Source organism: Filicampus tigris, chromosome 8 (genome assembly GCF_054856515.1).
Source record: "Filicampus tigris isolate MCC_2025a chromosome 8, RoL_Ftig_1.0, whole genome shotgun sequence".
Taxonomy (NCBI): Eukaryota; Metazoa; Chordata; class Actinopteri; order Syngnathiformes; family Syngnathidae; genus Filicampus; species Filicampus tigris.
In genome coordinates, this window is record NC_141224.1 from 4,551,510 (window position 1) to 4,569,062 (window position 17,553).

The following is a 17,553-nucleotide window of genomic DNA, read 5'->3' on the forward strand; positions in this document are numbered from 1 at the left end:
GCCCTTTGAACGCTTTGGGAAAAGACAGACGAGTGCGCGGGCTGTCAAAAGTGACAAGATTTACAATTTATCTCCTATTCATTACAATTGATTGCGACGGCTAAATTGTTGTCGGGAAATAGACAGAAAGTCTGTCACTCTATATTCATGGTACCGCCATGTTTTGCTGAACTGTACTTCACGAGTGATTCTTTTATCTACCACTAGAGGAAGCATCATGTTTTTAAAATCAATGCATGTAATGTACAGGAATCCAATTATAAGTACGTATGTGTTAATTAATTATTAATACATCGAATCTTGTGTTTTTGGTGTGGTGTATTTCATTTACAGACTGCTGCGTTAACTTCTGACGCTAGCTGACGAGTTGTGGACCTAAAAGCATGTTTTTTGCATGTTTGGGATTTTTTTTTTTCTGACAGCGGTGGTCTTGTCTCAGTGGCTGTAAATTGACTCCTTGGAAAAATTAAATTTTTGGTCATTTGTGCGTCCAGCCTCCAACACTCCTGGAACCTACATTTTTTTTTCTTTTAACAACCTGAAAAATTCACGATAAGGTGATAACCTGTCAAAACTGCCGACTCCTCCAAAACGTGCAGTACTTAGCCATTTCTGGGTCCCTGGTGTTGGTATGGAAAATGTTAGCGCTCCTGAATCTATAAGTGGGTTTTTAGCAACTTGAACGTCTTGCAGTTTTACAAGTACCCGGTACAACAAGCACTCCAAACCTTCAAAATGGCTGAAAAGCAATTTCAACATGTCAAAATTAAATCAGTGTATAAGGTTTCCCATCACTCCAGGAACTAAAAGCGCTTTTTAAGGAACTTAAAACAATTGTGACAGCCACATACCTGTCAAATATACCAAAAATCACAGTTTTGCTAAAAAAAATTCAATTTCCGGGTTTCTCCTAAAATTGTCAATTGTCAACTGCTTGGGTATGTGTGTGGAAAGTTTCCCAGCACTCTCAGAACTAAAAGTTTTTTTTTAGCAATCTGAAACATTGGCGATATTGTGACTGCCGCAATTTCTTTGTGCCACTTCTGGGTGAGGTCACTTTCAAAATAAGAGTTGTTCAATCATTTCAAAGGCAATCTTTCCCAGCAACGACCAGATGCTGGTTCAGCTTATCTTACCTTAATGCTTTGAAAACATTGAATGGCTTTTTAACGGGCCTGTTTACGAGCCTCATATTCCCCACTTTGCGTCGATTTCATTCATCAGAATCACTGCGCTCGTTTGATAAGACCCGAGTGACAGACGGAGCCTCGCTCGTAATAAAATAATTAATATGAAAGAGGCTATTATTGTTGAAAATGACTTTACGCCCAATTAGCATGATGTGCATGTGGGTTTGGCCGTTGTTAAAGTAATGACATTCTCTGATTCACACGACACAATCACGTGTTCTTTACCTTCCAGACAGGCTATGTGTCAGCGATTTTTTTTTTCTTTGAAGCTAAAGCCTTTATTTTTTAGGGTGATTTTTTTTTTTTGTTGAAATACCACCATGAGAAGTGTATCCGTCATAGCAAAGAATGAAACTGCGATACCAAATTTAAAACATGAAATGTGGAAAAAACTTTGTACACAAAATGTCAACATTTTTACGGGTTCATTTGACCCACAATAGGAACTTTCAGCGGGTCACAATGACGGGAGAACATTTGTTGCGCACCGACAAAACAAACAAATGCACTTTACATTTCACATTACAGTACATTTTTTTAGGGTGAGGTTTTTATTTCTTCTCTTGGACGAGATACCGCGCCATCAAGTAAAAAGAACACATTTTCCTATCAAACATAAATGCATATTTCCACATTGTTATAAAATACACGTTATATATATATATATATATATATATATATATATATATATATATATATATATATATATATATATATATATATATATATATAAATATATATATATATATATATATATATATATATATAAATATAAATGTATATGTATGTATGTATGTATATGTATGTACGTATGTATATATATATATATATATATATATATATATATATATGTCAGTTAAATTAAATGAAAATGATTTTGATGCTCCGTTGTCCTCACGATTCGTGATGAACATAGAGTTGTAAACACACAAGAAAGCAGTGTAACTATGGATGTATTTAGTTTTTTTTTAAAACCGCATCCAATTAAAAGCACGAGGCGCTTAATTAAAGGATTACGCCCACGACATAAACTCTCAAATGAGAGAACTTCATTACACGAAAGCGCGCATTAAGTCGTGGCACTCGTATAATTATTGAAGGGTGGCGAGAGACGGATGCACGGCAACAATGACACAAACACATGACTAATGATACAATTATAACAATAATAATACTTCTATGTCTCAACTATGGATCTTCTATAACACAAATTACATTTGTAAAATGTATTCATCTTGACCACAGAGCTTACATAATAAAATGAGCAGCCGTAAATGTTACATGATAAAAATTGACTTTCATTAATTTAGTTCATTCATCTTGACCATACATCTTACATCAAACATTAAAATACAAGAATTACAATTACATTCAAGAAAAAAATTCACGTTAAAAACTACCCTATTTTCCGAAATTACGGATCTTGCGTGATAAAAATAAAATGAATCAAACAAGTTAATGTCCACCAGAGCTCTCAAATGAAAGAAATTTATGTTGACCACAGATCAGACATGATAAATGCTAATGTTGTCCACAGAGCTTCCGTGATTAAAATAAGAACATGTGCGCGGTAAACACAATATGACATCTTTTTTGTCGAATTTAACCTAACATGACTTGAAATGTGCAGCAGCAAATTTGCAGCTGGGCATCAATTCTGCCTGGCGCTCCAACTGTGAGATTAGAAGCCAAAAAGAGTGTGGCGCGGTCTATTTATAGCTGCATTAGCGTCCGATTATGCGTCCTTGCTGCCCTCTGAACGCTGCTGACGAGGTGTCGGGCCAGCGCACGAGGCCTGGATGACCTGGCACGCCTGGCACACCTTTTGCTCTGTTGGCATGCCGCCGCGGCGCATCGTGTTCTGACAAGTGCCTCTCAGCCCCCGTGGCTCTTCACACTGCACTGACCCCCCCCACACACACACACATAATTGTGCTCTTTCTAACGCATGAAAGCATCTAATAAATGAGCCACTGAAAACTTGAGTGGTTTAAAGTTTTCTGGCTGCAAGTAAATTAAGGGCAATTTGGACTTAGGTGATTCATATTACCATATGAATCATGAATCTTTGTTTTTTTTTTTTTCCATGGCTACTTGATTTGACAGGAAATGTGATTTTTTTTTTTTCTTTTTTCTCATCAAATGTTGACATACAGTCTAAAGATTTTGGACTTGGCTTATGTTGCTTGCATGTTCATGAGCGACTGAGATCTTCAGCTTCCGTTTCATACGTTGAGGAAACATCCATTATCGATACCGCTTCTCCTCACAAGGGTCGCGGGGCGTGCTGGAGCCTATCCCAGCTGTCTTCGGGCAGTAGGCGGGGGACACCCTGAATTGGTTGCCAGCCAATCGCAGGGCACACAAAGACAAACATCCGCACTCATAATCACCCCTAGGGGCAATTTTAGAGAGTCCAATCAACTTACCATGCATGTTTTTGGAATGTGGGAGGAAACCGGAGTACCCGGAGAAAACCCACGCGGGCACGGGGAGAACATGCAAACTCCACACAGGGAGGCCGGAGCCGGGATCGAACCCACGACCTCTGAACTGTGAGGCGGACGTGCTAACCAGTCGACCACCGTGCCGCCACGTTCAGGAAACAATTCATTTTATATTTTTTTTCCCAAACAATATAGCTTTTATTTTTCAACTACAGTTCTGAAAATGTACCACCCCTTTTTACCCTTATACTGTTGTCTACTGACTTTGTCATCTGTTATTGTTCCGCGCTGTGATTATAAACTTTTTGAATCATATTTTACATTCTAGAAATGCCATATTAATAGACTCTTTCATTTTGAACCAACCCCCCCCCCCCAAAAAAAAAAAAAAAAAATTGCATGTGCTGTTATTGGGAATGCACGATATGCAATGCGACAAAATAAGTGTCACTTGTCAAACTAGATGAGTTATGAGTGGCTTGAAAGCGTTTCATGCCAGATGATGATAAACGTGTTTACGGGAGCACAGACGAGCGTTCATGTTGTGTTGTTTGTTTGCCGTACGTCGTCGTCCCAGAATACATCTGAGAGGTTTTTGAAAAGCGCTTCTTTGATTGGCGTAAAGGCGCATGGTGGGTGCCACGTTGAAGGAAAGTGGAGCTGTCGCTTCACCGCCGCCTCGCGCGTCTTGTCTCGTTGCTAATGATTCCTCCCTTTTGCTCCCATTGGTCTAGTCACGTAGTCCAACGTGACGGCGACGACATATGGGATACGCGTTGCAAGTCTTTAGTAGTCGCGAAATGCACAATTATCAAGAGCGGGCAGAAATAAATATGCACGTCAGCGGCCTGTTATCCGCGCATTATGAAAGACGCAAGACTCAGATGTGCTTAGAATATATAATGTACTGTATCCTTCAAATGTGTACAAATCAGTTTTTTATGCAGCAATAAATATATACAGTACTCTAGTTCCTGAGGGAAGTTACGTAACCGGAATGCTAATCGTTCTAAAAAAATAAAAAATAAAGGGAAGGGAGATATAATAAAAAAATATATATATACAAGGGAAAAGTAGTAATACACAGAAGAAACATTTTTTACTCACTTTTTATTTTATATTCAGGAACGAAAAAAAACATCGTTTCAAGAAAAGTCAATTTAAGTAGAAAGAAGTTGCAATGTTTGAAACAAATAACGTAATTTTACAACATTAAAACCGCATGCTAGTCGAACGAGAGAACTTTTTCTCATAATCGATTTGTTGTTATATTAAGGCTAGGGATGAGCTAGTACCGATACCCCGTATTGGTATGAGGCTGATACCGGCCATATGTCCAGGTATCGACTACTCGTGGAGGCTGATGATACGACCACTGATAAGGCAAAAAAAATATATAAATCGGACATTAAGTCCTCCTTGGCAGTAGTTGGCGCTATACTGCGGCAGTTTGACACGTCGACTAAACATCATCTTCATTAGAAAGAAAGGTCTTTGTTTCCAATTTTTTTCATTGCGCTAAAATTTTATATATCAGAAGTACAAGAGGTGTCGGTACTCTGTATTAGTGAGTACTCAGAGTAAATACTTATACTGGCATTGGTCTGAAAAACAGTGGGATCGAACATCCCTATTCAAGACGTCATTTAGTTCATTTCAGTGTGTCTCTAAAAATCCATCACAAATTTGATCTGAATCATTGGCTTCACACGGATTCAGTTAATCTCACATATCAGATAAAATAAACAGTGATTTCCTGGTTCTTCACTGCTGCTGGTTAGTCAATTCTTTCAGTCGTGTGACCTATAAGTCAGTAAACACAAAAAGAACACAACACATTTCTTCTTTTAAAGGTACAAAGTTGCACAGCTCTTTATTTTTTTTTTTAAATCAGTATTTGAAAATACTCAACAACCAAAGTAAAACCAAACATTAATAAGTCATAATAAGAAGAATCCAAATATCCGCAAAAAGTAAGACTTAAAATCTTAATACTTTTGTTTTTTAAAGTTAGTTTTACTCCTTTTTCTTACGGAAACACCTGAGGGAAGCAAATCAACTGAAAAAGAGATCACAAAAGAAATGAAGATTTTTTTATCTTTTTTTTTTTTTTTTTAATGTACAGCGCTGATAAAAACGACAAAAAATCAGTGTTGGTAGGAAAAACGGAAAGGAAGAGGAATGGGAAAACACATTTGGGCTTGGGATCCATTATCAGAAAGGCTGTGCGCTCCCAAAAAGCCAAAACAAAACAAAAAAAAAACCCCAAAAACAAACAGGCGTCTTTTTCTTTTTTTTTTTTTTGTCTCTACAATGGTCCCGGGATGCATAAGACACTTTCCTGACATTTTTTTAAGAAAGTTTCAGCGAGAAACATGACATCAACAGCATATTCTGGAGCTCTCAGTACATTTCAATGCTTAATTTTGACTGCAGAAATGGGAAAAAGAAATCCTTTGGTCAGCGAAGCGAAATCATTCCTTTGAGAGAAAAAAAAAAAAAAAACCTGACAAAGTGGTTTTCCCGACAGTATGGGGCTCGTTTTCCTCACAGAGGAAAGAAAAAGTGTCCGCAAAAGTTTTGTCTTGATTGTCCACCCGAGAAAAAGAAATTCAAAAGATAGAATATACAATCACAGCGTGAAAAAAAACACCACGTCCTTTACTGGAAAGGAACTTGAACGCATCCCTTGGAGCTGCATGGTCAGATGGCGGTCATCCGGACAGCTTGCTCTTGTCCTGTGTGCCGACCGAGGGGTCCTGCAGGCAGCTCTTGCGCACCACGGGCAGCGGGTGGGCCTCCGTGTTGAACACCCAGTCCTCCAGGGGGAGGAGGTCGTCGTCAGAGAACAGCAGGTACAGGTACCTACATATTAAATATGATGGTACCTTGAGTTAGGAATTTACTTTGTTACGTGACCATGCTCAAAACTCAAATCGACTTTCCCCATTGAAATGAATGGGAATGCCATTATTCCGTTCCCGACTAAGAAAAACAGCCCTCTATAGTATCGTACTGGATAAAAGGCTCAAAACTCAAATCGACTTTCCCCATTGAAATGAATGGGAATGCCATTATTCCGTTCCCGACTAAGAAAAAAAGCCCTCTATAGTGTCGTACTGGATAAAAGGCAGGGTTGTAATCATTTGGGATTTTTCATTCAAGCTGCTTTATATTTTGTTTTGACTTTTTAAGAAATCAATTGGGTTGGTCTTAGTGTTTAGAGCAGATTTTATTTTTTCGAAAAGGCTTCGTTTTAGTTAAATTTTTATTCGTGTTAGTATAGTATAAATATATGCAGTGTTTAGGGTCAGGGTTGAGGTCACAAACTACAGTATTGTGTAATAAAGTAAACTACAGACGTACAGCAATACTGAAATAAATATTTAAAATGAACCCTAAAAGCTGTATGATATTACGTGATCAAATCAGCCTGGACATTTTCGCTGTAATTAGAGTTTTATTTTTATAGACGTAAGATGTAGTTTCAGGTAGTTTTCCTCTTTTGAAAAGCATTTTTTCTTGATTAATTTCATTGACAAAAATTGTTTTTTTCAATTTTAGTTTGAGTAATGTTGTTCGTTTTTGTGAACCATATAACGTTAGCAATATCATGAAATTGTTTTTCCTTAATTGCAAAATGTTTTACTTTCATCGAATTTTACTTTTACATGAACTGCTTACATTTTTTTAAACTATTCTTGCAAGTTGTTTACACAGGAAGTAGGAGAGTACAACTGTCCTAATAGTATGATTTTATTGAAGTTAGTTCCAGATACTTTCTCCCGTAAACTCGAATATAGAACTTACTTGAGCGTCTCTGAGAGGAAGAAGCTTTGCTGCATGTTGTCGTGGCTGTCGGTCAACGTGTAAACGTCGCGGATCCCCGAGAAACCCGACTCCACTCGGCAGTGCCGCTCCAGCGCCTGAAAATGAGACGACATCTATATTTTTGGGGATCATTTCTAGGATTTGCAATGAAAAAGTAGGCTCGAGGGCCCCTTCATCGGCGCTTGTAATCATATTCAAGCTACGCGTGTACACCTGAAAAGACAAGTACATGCACAATGGAAATTCTGAGCGAAACGAAACGGGCTTAATGGGGAGTGTCCGAGCTAGCCCAGCGGATTAGCGCGGCGCTAGCTACAAAGCAATGCCTTGCACACGCTAATTAGCCAAGACCCCGACATGTTAATGCTTCGTGTTCAACCTTTGTGCTGGCTAATTAAAGGCCCGATTGGCACTTTTGACTAAATTAAAGCTAAATCCATCATGTGAACCCTCTGCTCTTGATGACAGCTAATGTACATTAATAATAGCGCGCCACGCATCAGTGTCACCTCAAACTTTAATCTGCATAATAGCGTGTAGTGCTACTTCAAGAGGGTAATTAGGGATGCTAATGGGGTTTAGCATGAAAGGTGAATAGTTCATTTAGCCCACTCGAACATGACACGATCTTTGATTACTTCTCACATTTGGTATTAGATACCGCAAATAGGAAGTAAAGTAACTTTTGAAGGACACATTTTTGTTCCATTTTTGTACAGCGCAAACACCCAATCATTGCAGTGAGAAAAAAACGACTTTATTCTCATGACATTTTGATTTCATTCTATTTATATTCATACTTTTAAGATTACAATTTGTATCTTACGCTTTGATTAGTATTTGGAATTTGTCTTTATTCTTGCAAGATTTACAAATTTTCTCCCCAAAATATTTTTCTCATTATTTATTAACTTTTTTTCCTCATGAGATTATTACTTTATTATCGTTGGATAATCTAAAAATATTCTCAACACTACTGTAATAGGTTTAGGAGTGTGAACTTTATCCCTCCAAAATTCTTGAAAAATGTTGACTTTTTTTTCCTCAATTCATGACTTTTGACTTTTGGAAAACACATTAAGAGGCACATTATATAATTTATCTTGTTGTAGTACGTTTTGCATAATAGTACTTTTTTTTGTGATAAATTTTAACTTCGTAAATTGTAATCATTATTGCAAGTTTACTTAATTTCGTAAAATATTTATTTCTAGTTAAATTACGACTTTTTCCCTATGAAAAAAATACAGTTCATTTCTCGGTAGGGTTACAACACTTCTCAAAAGATTTTTTTTTTTTTTAATTCTCAGTTAGCAATGCGGGTGTTCTTCGTTGGAAAGAAATACTGCTTCTTTCATAATGTTCCGACTTTTCGTAGAAAATTGCTAGTGCTACGGACATTGGGAGACATCTAGATTCTAAATGTGAACAATTTAGTTCACTGCTTTCACTTTGTGTGTTTTTGTACCTCCACAGCCTCCCATCCCCACTCCCTGTATTTGGGGTCATGGGTGAGCCTCCACATGTACATGTAGCTCTCGATGACCTCGGGTCTGAGGATGTAGTATCTGTCACTGAGCCGTGTCGCCGTGGCTTCGGCGCCACTGTCGAAGCGAAACGCTTCGGGTCCCAGCTTGGTGGCTGCAAGAAAAAAAAAAAACGTGGCATTTGCGCAATTTAATCAACCATTTCAATGAGCAGCTCCCTTGTTTCACGCTTGACCAATCACTTGGTCGTAATACCTGGAAATACCATTAAACACATAAACCCTGCCAAATTTGATTGAGTTTAAAAATCGCCAAATATAAAATGAGGCTTCAAAATTGTGAAATATCTGTTTACAGACTCCATTTGATGGAATATATACCGTCGACTCATTGCGTGGCTTTCCACTGTTGAGAAAGGCTAGCCACCGGGTAATTTGCAAGCTAACAGGCTTCCAGAGGCTTCTCGCAGATTGGCGCTGCTCATTCGCACCCCGTGTATCAAGATACATCTCAAATCGTCTTTTTATGAGAGATGTGCACCAGATATAAACTGGTTTGATGTTGCTGATGATTTGCGGTTTCTTTGAAATTAACTCGGTTTGCTTTTACATTAATTAATAAACATAACAAAAGCTACAGCCGTACCATATCGAATCGTAATCCCACTGAATCGTTGCAAGCAAACCAAGCGAGTCAATTTCTGCTTCCTCAACGTCAAAGACTGTGCGTGCCTCAACTGCGCTGAATTTAAAGTGAATGAGAGGAGACGCTTCCACTGACTGGGAAACAAGCCGGCTGCGTTGCCTCCCACAATGGCGCAAACACCCCTATGTACATGCGGCCATTTACAAAACTACCAAAAGGAAGAAAACTCCATCACGCTCGCAGTTAGGCTGCACTTCGCACTTGCGCTGGGACGAAAATATACATGCATATTTCAGTACAACATAGTTCTCAGGCCTCGTATGTTTTCAGCAGTTATCTTCAAAGGTGTGTAACCTATTTAGAAACAAATCTCTGACTTCACTTTACAGGGTTTATTGACTCAAGAGTCAATTGACTCAAAGATGGTTTTTGTTGCCAAGGCAAAGACTAGGAAAGAAAATGACAGATTCAAGGACGATAAAAAAAGCAAGCAAACCCATGGGCGATCAAAAAAAAAAAAAAAAAAAAAAAAAAAAAACCCACGCAAACCCTGTCTTTAGCAAACAGCGGCCCAATCTGGCCGTCGCAAACACTGGCGATAAAGACAATGTTTGCTCATTAAACGGCATCTATGAAAGTGTCACAACATTGAGTTTTTCTCTCTACAAAGATTTCTGGAGCAGGGCCTTTCATTTGAGTCACTCAAGCGTCACTTAAGCACACTTGAATTTTTCCACTCAACTTAATATATGCCAAGGACGCTCGTGTTTGAGCAGCTATCTCGTAAAGCTCACAAAACACAACTTTGATTGAGTTTGGCTTAAAGTGTGCTCGCATTTGACAGCATAAAGGCATGGATTTATTAACGAGTGGACGCAGACTGGCGTTCTTACCCGAGCGATCGTAGCTCTCGTGGCAGGTGTGTGTGACCTCGGCGGCCAGGTCGAGGAAGTGCTGCCGCTTGTCGGGCGCGCCGTCGTCTGCGCCGATGCCGATCATGCCCCCGGAGAAGCAGGCCAGGTGGCCCATCTTGTGGTCCAGGATGCCTCCGCGCCACTCGGCCATGTAGGTCAGGCCACCGGGCGACTTCTGCACCAGGTTGCTTTCGATGGCCTGCCAGACATTGCACGCGCTTGATTAGCTATTGGCACGTACACAACCAATGTATACGTTGTAAACATGACATTGCTCGCGTTATTAATGTTGACCTATACATCAAAATCTACGTACATGCATGAGTTTGGTAATTACAAACATGCTTATTTGCATTTATTTATTTGTACATTTGAATTTTAATGAATTCTTCTTTTTTTTTTTTTAACCAATTCATACTATGAGTTGAGTAGTGAGTAATATTTGTCTGAGGTGAAAAAAAGTAGCTTTTTGTTTTTAAACAGAGAATAACTAAATTTTAACAAATTAAACTGGATTTTTTTGGTACAAAAATACAAGTTAAATCAATATCAAACTAAAAAAAATCCCCCAAAAATTTGAGAGCAAAAAAGTCTGTATTATTAAAATAATTGTTTTAGTATTATTTTTTTTAGCTAAAAATATCTAAATTATATTCGAAAAATATCAATTCCATTGAGATTTAAAAAAAAGATAGATTATTTTCCAGAGCCAGAGCCATATTTAAAAAAAGAAAAAAAGAATTGTGAGAGTTTAAAATGTATGAGGATTTTTTTTTTTTTTTTTTTTTTAATGAAAAAATGTATAATGACGTCATATTTTTTAATGTATATTCTTAGATTTTAAATTAAGAGTCCTCCCAGTGTTGGTAGCAGACAAAGCAGAAAATAAAAGAAGTCTTTTTTTCCCAGAAGATACAAATGTCATTTTTAAAATATTAGTACTTTTCCATAAATGTATATTTTACTTTCTTTTTGGACTCATCCCCTTTTTCTATGCCTTTCAGGTCTACTGTAAAGTCAATAAAAAGACAGTGCAGCTGTACCTAATATTGTGGCCTGCGCTCCACTGACATCTTTTCTATCACAAGATAAGCACAAAATTAAAGTGCAAACCTGCAGATTATAAAATGAACACATCTCATCTGCCTTAATATAAAACAGGACCAAATGAAGCAATGCGTTTTATGATAATATTTTGAAAAGCTAATCGGGGAATAGAATAATTGGGGAAAATGTACTCTTGTTCCACGCTCTCTTTTAATTAGCGCCGTACTTTTATTTAAATGCCACGCCTAATGAGTTGCGCTGCGACTTGGACCTTCGATCTCGCTCGCCATAAACACACACACGGAGCTTTTAACTTCATCCGATAGCAAACACACACGCGCACTCACTCGACCTAAGCCGTTTAAATAGCACATCACGGGGGTAAAACCAGCACGGTTGTAATTAGCACCCGCGCTTCTGGCTCGACCCTCGTTCTCAATGGCCGTTCATGTTGTGATTTTTTATTCTTATAATTGCAGCCTGAGGGAATGTGCTAATCTCCAGCTATGTACATAAGTTTGGAGTTTTATTTTTAATGCCATCATCCTGCCGCCTTTGCCTTCCCGCAAGACCAATCCGGAGAGAATGTCTGGAACAAGTGCGGCAATTTGGCATAATGCATCTCTATGCCCACATCCAAAGCAGCCACACACTCAGTTGGAATAAAATCAAAAATGGACTTTGCATGGAGACATATGCTAATGGTAGTATAAGGGCTTTCTTTTGACATATAATTGAAAATGTCAGACGTAATAGATGCATCTGAACCTGCGTCACTGAGTTCACTGTTTTGTAATCGGGCTACACTGGAAAAAAAAAACAACGGAAAAAAGTCAAGAAAGTTGCAATGTTCTGAGAGATTTTTTTTTTTTGGGTCTCTCAAATGTAATGATTAAAAATGTATATAGTTTCCAGATATGGAAAACAATTTAAAAAATAGTATACATTTAATGGAATTTTTTGGGACGAGTAAAATGTGTAAAAACAGTTGAATTATTTCATTTTTATATTACATTTTAAACGTAAAATTCCTCGTATGTTATTAATTTGGACACACACACATAATCATCCCTGACCTGCGTCGTGCTGAAAACAACACTTTTGTTTTTGCTTCCACTTTTAATGAGTTTGAATTCAATGAGAATAAAGTTTCATTTTCAGTGAGAAAGTTGGATTTTGTGAGGGGGGAAAAAGTCGCAAGACTAAATTGAAAATCTAATGCTTAAAACAAGTATTATTTTGATGTAATTTTTTTTCACTGAATTGAATCACAAAAGTCTACAGTAAGTAAAAATTTGTATTTTTTTATTATTATTGTATTAAGATCATTTTCCCATTCGTCGTATCTTTCCTAGTCATGATACAAAAACAAAGCTGCATTGCAAGATTGTTTGAAATTCAACATTTTTTTTTTTTTGTTCTTCTTCAAGGTTTTCGGACTTCACAGGTTCCACTACTTCGACTTTATGACTTAAAAGTCTGAACTGCACTCACATTTTAAAAGTTGCAAGAAGCACCTATTAACAAATCCGATAAAACCTTTGAAAAGTCTTAAATGTCAAGCTACACGAGTGCAAAGCTAAACATGCACTGGAATTTTAAATGTCACATTCAGTGGCCTAAATTACATGCTAAATTGGCAGAGAGCGAGAAATACATTTCCGTGCGCTTTTTGTGTCTGCCAGTATGAAATAACTTTTATCACACAAACTTTTATTTCGGTGTTTTATGACGACTCAACACATTTCGCTGCCACGCTCCAATGACAAAAACTAATGGCTTGCAATTTTGCGTGCCCCATCTGTCTACTACCATTAGTACAAGTCTGGTAGCAATCGGACAAAATCTCTAGGGCGGGGGTGGCCTAAGGACGCCGGGAAAGGGCCAAAATGAAATTAAGTCGAAAAGGGCGGCTTCAAACCAGACCGGGAAACTTCGCTGCCATGCTCCGCCTACACACAATGGCAAAAGTTCAAAACTCTTTGAAGGACCGCCGAAATAAACCAGAATTAGCCCAAAATGTCTGACTTCATGTCTCTTTTCAGGCATGTCTTTTTTTTTTTGTAGGTCTACTCGTGATTTTCACTTTGCTAATGAAAAAAATAAATAAATAAAATAAAATCTGGGGAGTGTGACCGACCCAATTGACATGCATGATTAAATATAAACATGTGTGTATATAACCTGGGAACAAACAGGAGTCAAGCAGAGTTAATGAGCTTTTTCTTATTGACACATGCTTTATGGAGCCTGGTGGAGGGGAAGATTTGCTTCCTTTAATCTGAGACGGACGGACCCCTAGTCACGCTTGTGGCTTATTAACCAATTTTGGTCACGCTGCCTAGCATGATCACACATGGGGCGGAAAGAACCAGGTTCTTAATTGCATAGCATATTATGAGTAGATGGTGTCCGTACCTCCAGGGCGTTGTAGTACATGTTCTTGGCGTCCTCGTCCGTCTTGTCCGACATCAGGTACGACTTGATGAGGTACTCGTAGAAACTGTCCCCCAGCCCACCGATGGACACGTGATCTGGAAGGAACAATTAGGAAGTAGTATGAGGTCAAACAGTCACTAAAAATGGCCAAAATGACCCTCGCCGCTTCACACCAAAATAATAGTGGACGTTGAGTGTCTTTTTGGGCATGGATTCTTGAGACTTTAAAAAAAAAGAAAAAAAAATGATCTACTGATGATAGACATGTCTTTGTGTCTGAATTATCCCCCCAAAACAAAACAAACAAACAAAAATCATTAGGACAAGTTTGTCTTTAAAGAACCCATGGATATGTCACCAAAACGGCAGACCCGATGTTAGACACTCCTTTTTAGACATACTCGTGAAAGACATGCCTACTAGATTAGATTTTATGTTGCTAAGTAAAGCTGGTTGTGGGGACTGACTATCCAAAACTCACTAGGACAATTTTAAAGGACTCCTGGAAATGGCCAAAATGCCCCCAAAATGGCAGTCTTTCTGGACATGACTTCTTGAGACGTTTTTGTGGGTCTACTTATGAAAGACATGTCCACCAAATGTTGCCAAGTGAACCTGGCTTTGAGGGCTGACTTTTCAAATAAATCAAATAATCAACATTGCAGCCACGACAGAAGACCTGAATAGATCGCAGCAAGGCCCATTTCCTGTTCTGCGGTTATCATCACATTTTCCCACTTTGCCATCACCGGTAAACGTCTTTGGTGACATCGCAAAGAAGCTTTTTGCAGAGCTAATTCTCTGGATGTGTACGTTACATGTGGACTTGATTGCATTACTGTTTGCGAAGGTGACGTCGCGCACGCCCCACCGGAGCATCAACACTCTCCCCTCAGCCGTCCGTCAATTGCTCAGCTTTTAACGTGCGACATCAAAGCGGCGGCGGCGGCTGCAAAGCTCCTGCCGCTTTTCCCTTATTGAAATGATAATGAATTCAATTACTTTGGAAAATTGGATCCTTTCCGATTTACCAGAAACGGCGTGAAAATGATCAGGGTGGTGAGGAGGGGGTGCTGAAAAGCAGCTATCCCGCATGAATACAGAGGCTAATTGTTGCTAGTTGTCGGCGGCGTTATCCCACCAAAAAGGACCGAGGGCGAGAGTGTGTGTGTGTGTGTGTGTGTCAAGGACAAACACAGCGAGCAGCGTTGGGAGAACATTGCGTGGGAGTCGCATGCGCGCCCCCGCTCAAATATCATATTCAGCTATGAATTTCAATGTGGACGCAGAGAGACGCTCAAGAGGAATCGCAGTACACCCGCAATATTAGGGACAGCTACGAGATGCAATGACGGCATTAGGAGATTTGTCGTGCCGCTGCAGAAGTGTACCAGTGATGACAAATATTATCAGGGAATGGACTTATGTACAAAAAGCAATTGTGAGAAACCAGGACATGTCTGTAAAATATTCCTACAAAAAAAAACAAAAAACATTTGTATCGCATTTTGTGTTTTGTTGTGATACCGCCACAGAAATAAAAAGTGTGCTGATAATTATTCGGGCACATCGACCTCAATGTACATACGTTGGACCCAGTTTCCGCTGACCGGGCTGAGGAAGTTGGGATACAGGCCTTGAGGCTTCTCAATCTTATTCAGCAGCTTCCTGATGTTCATCACCTGCACACGTAAACAAAACAACAACAAAAAAATTCTCATAAAGTTTTGGATTTTCAAAGTGTGCTACATGAGGAATCACTGCAATTCAATTGTCAAACCCAGTACACTGCAACTGATATTATTGGTTATTGTTTACAGATTATTCACCACTCTAACGTGTTGAAAATAGCTTGAGAGCTTCATTGTCTCAGATGCCCCGCGCCATTATGTCCCCTCAATCGAGAATCACCGATCGGAAGCTTGCGGTTGAAATTTGTACCTTCTCGGTGTAGACGGGGTCGCCGGAGAGCTCGCTGAGGTGGACAAACTCCAAGTGCAGGGTCCCGAACTCGGCCAGGATGCTGCTCCCGGCCGAGGCCCAGCCCCAACTCCAACTGCTGCCACTGCAACACAACGCAAACACACACACAGAATAAGCAGCCACACACACGAGGAAGGTGCCCTTTTGGAGCCTGAAAATGCAAACATTTCAAAACAAAGTATTCCAAAGTATTGTGACAATCACAATTTTACCAAATGTACCCGTTCTAAAATTCCCCACCCCCTTGTAATTTTAACCGAATACAATTACTGTTTTTATTTGTGAAATCTGCTTATAAGAGGGTGCGCGCATTTATTCTAACATATTCTCAGTTGTTTATTTTGATTTCGCCTGATAAAAAGAAGTCTGTCCCTTCTCTGGAGTTGCACAAGTTAATGGTCAGAACATTTTTGAAATAATTGATCTTGGTTTCTGTTTTTTTATTTTATTTTTTTTTTCAAACATCTCCAAAAACGATTTCAACAGCGGCGCGCAGACGTCTTATAACCACTTTATTTTTGTCACTCCTTCACCTCACATGACCACACGTCACGTAACACCCTTGCCTCCTCCTTGCTCCCGATGCGCAGGAGAAGAGAACAAAGTGAGCCAGCAGATGTCCACCCCGCTCGGTTGCTTCCCACCCGACGCATAAAGCAAAAGTAATAGCGAAACAGACGCTGTGTTTAAAGTCAGTGAGGCCACGTTTGCCGCCGCGCCTCTTCGCCATTTAGCCGGGACACGTTAATGCTTCGGAACAGATGAACAGTTCGGGCGAGTCCATGCATTCTAATGCATGCAAATATTATTCAGGCCATTTTTGTTTACGCACATGGATTAGCGCCTAATCGAAATCGCATAAACACTCAGTTTGTAGCACTCTGCTACATTAACTGGCAAGCGTGCCAAACACTTTACAAGTGTGTTAATAGAAAATCTCCCATGTTTATATTTGGTATCGGTTTCGGGTTTCAATGATGATGATGATGATGATGATGATGATGATTTCCAGAGTCGCCACGCACTACTTACACCTATGGATAATTTATAGGTTCCAATTAGCCTAATTCTTATTGTAATTAAATTATTATTGAGCTTTTAGTCTTGGGGAGAATATCGTCGCTGTCCTGTGAAAAACACGTATGTCCAATTTTGTAATTTAAAAAAAAAAAAAATTATTGTTAATGGGATGTCTGTGAAAATGTAAATGACAAAATGCTTTTCACAGGACAACGATGATATGCAAACTCCACACACAGCAAGGCCCAGATCCAAATCTTTAACCTAAGAACTGTAACTTAATTGTGTTGTTTATTTTGGGTGTAATTGCACTGCTGGCCAATAGATGGCAGGACGCTTGTGTGTAAATACATTTGTTTGTAAATACGTTTGACTTCACTTCTCCTTTCATAAAGTTTTTCAAGATGAAGTCATAATATTACGATAAGTCAAAGTTTAACAGAGGATGAAAGTCGCAAGTGAATTAAAAAAAAAAAACGTACTTCTTACAATAATATACCTTTTCTTCTGGGAAAGACACCTATATTCTCCCAACAATGGGACTAAATAT

The 17,553-nt window shown here is 38.9% G+C and overlaps 1 protein-coding gene across 3 annotated transcripts in view; it reads right to left on the reverse strand.

Moving 5' to 3' along the window:
• Positions 1-5,475: 5,475 nt before the first annotated feature.
• Positions 5,476-17,553, reverse strand: part of LOC147143121 (mannosyl-oligosaccharide 1,2-alpha-mannosidase IA) — a 124,549-nt gene continuing 112,471 nt past the window's right edge. For 2 of the 3 annotated variants that reach the window (XM_086037399.1, XM_086037400.1), the window contains exons 8-14: positions 15,942-16,068; positions 15,589-15,682; positions 13,980-14,095; positions 10,494-10,713; positions 8,937-9,109; positions 7,448-7,563; positions 5,476-6,502 (exon numbers count right to left, since the gene is read on the reverse strand). In XM_086037399.1, coding sequence (XP_085893525.1) covers positions 6,352-6,502; positions 7,448-7,563; positions 8,937-9,109; positions 10,494-10,713; positions 13,980-14,095; positions 15,589-15,682; positions 15,942-16,068 — 997 coding nt within the window. In that variant the 3' untranslated portion in view covers positions 5,476-6,351. The remainder of the gene's footprint in view (positions 6,503-7,447; positions 7,564-8,936; positions 9,110-10,493; positions 10,714-13,979; positions 14,096-15,588; positions 15,683-15,941; positions 16,069-17,553) is intronic. The other variant, XM_086037401.1, reaches the window with a different exon arrangement.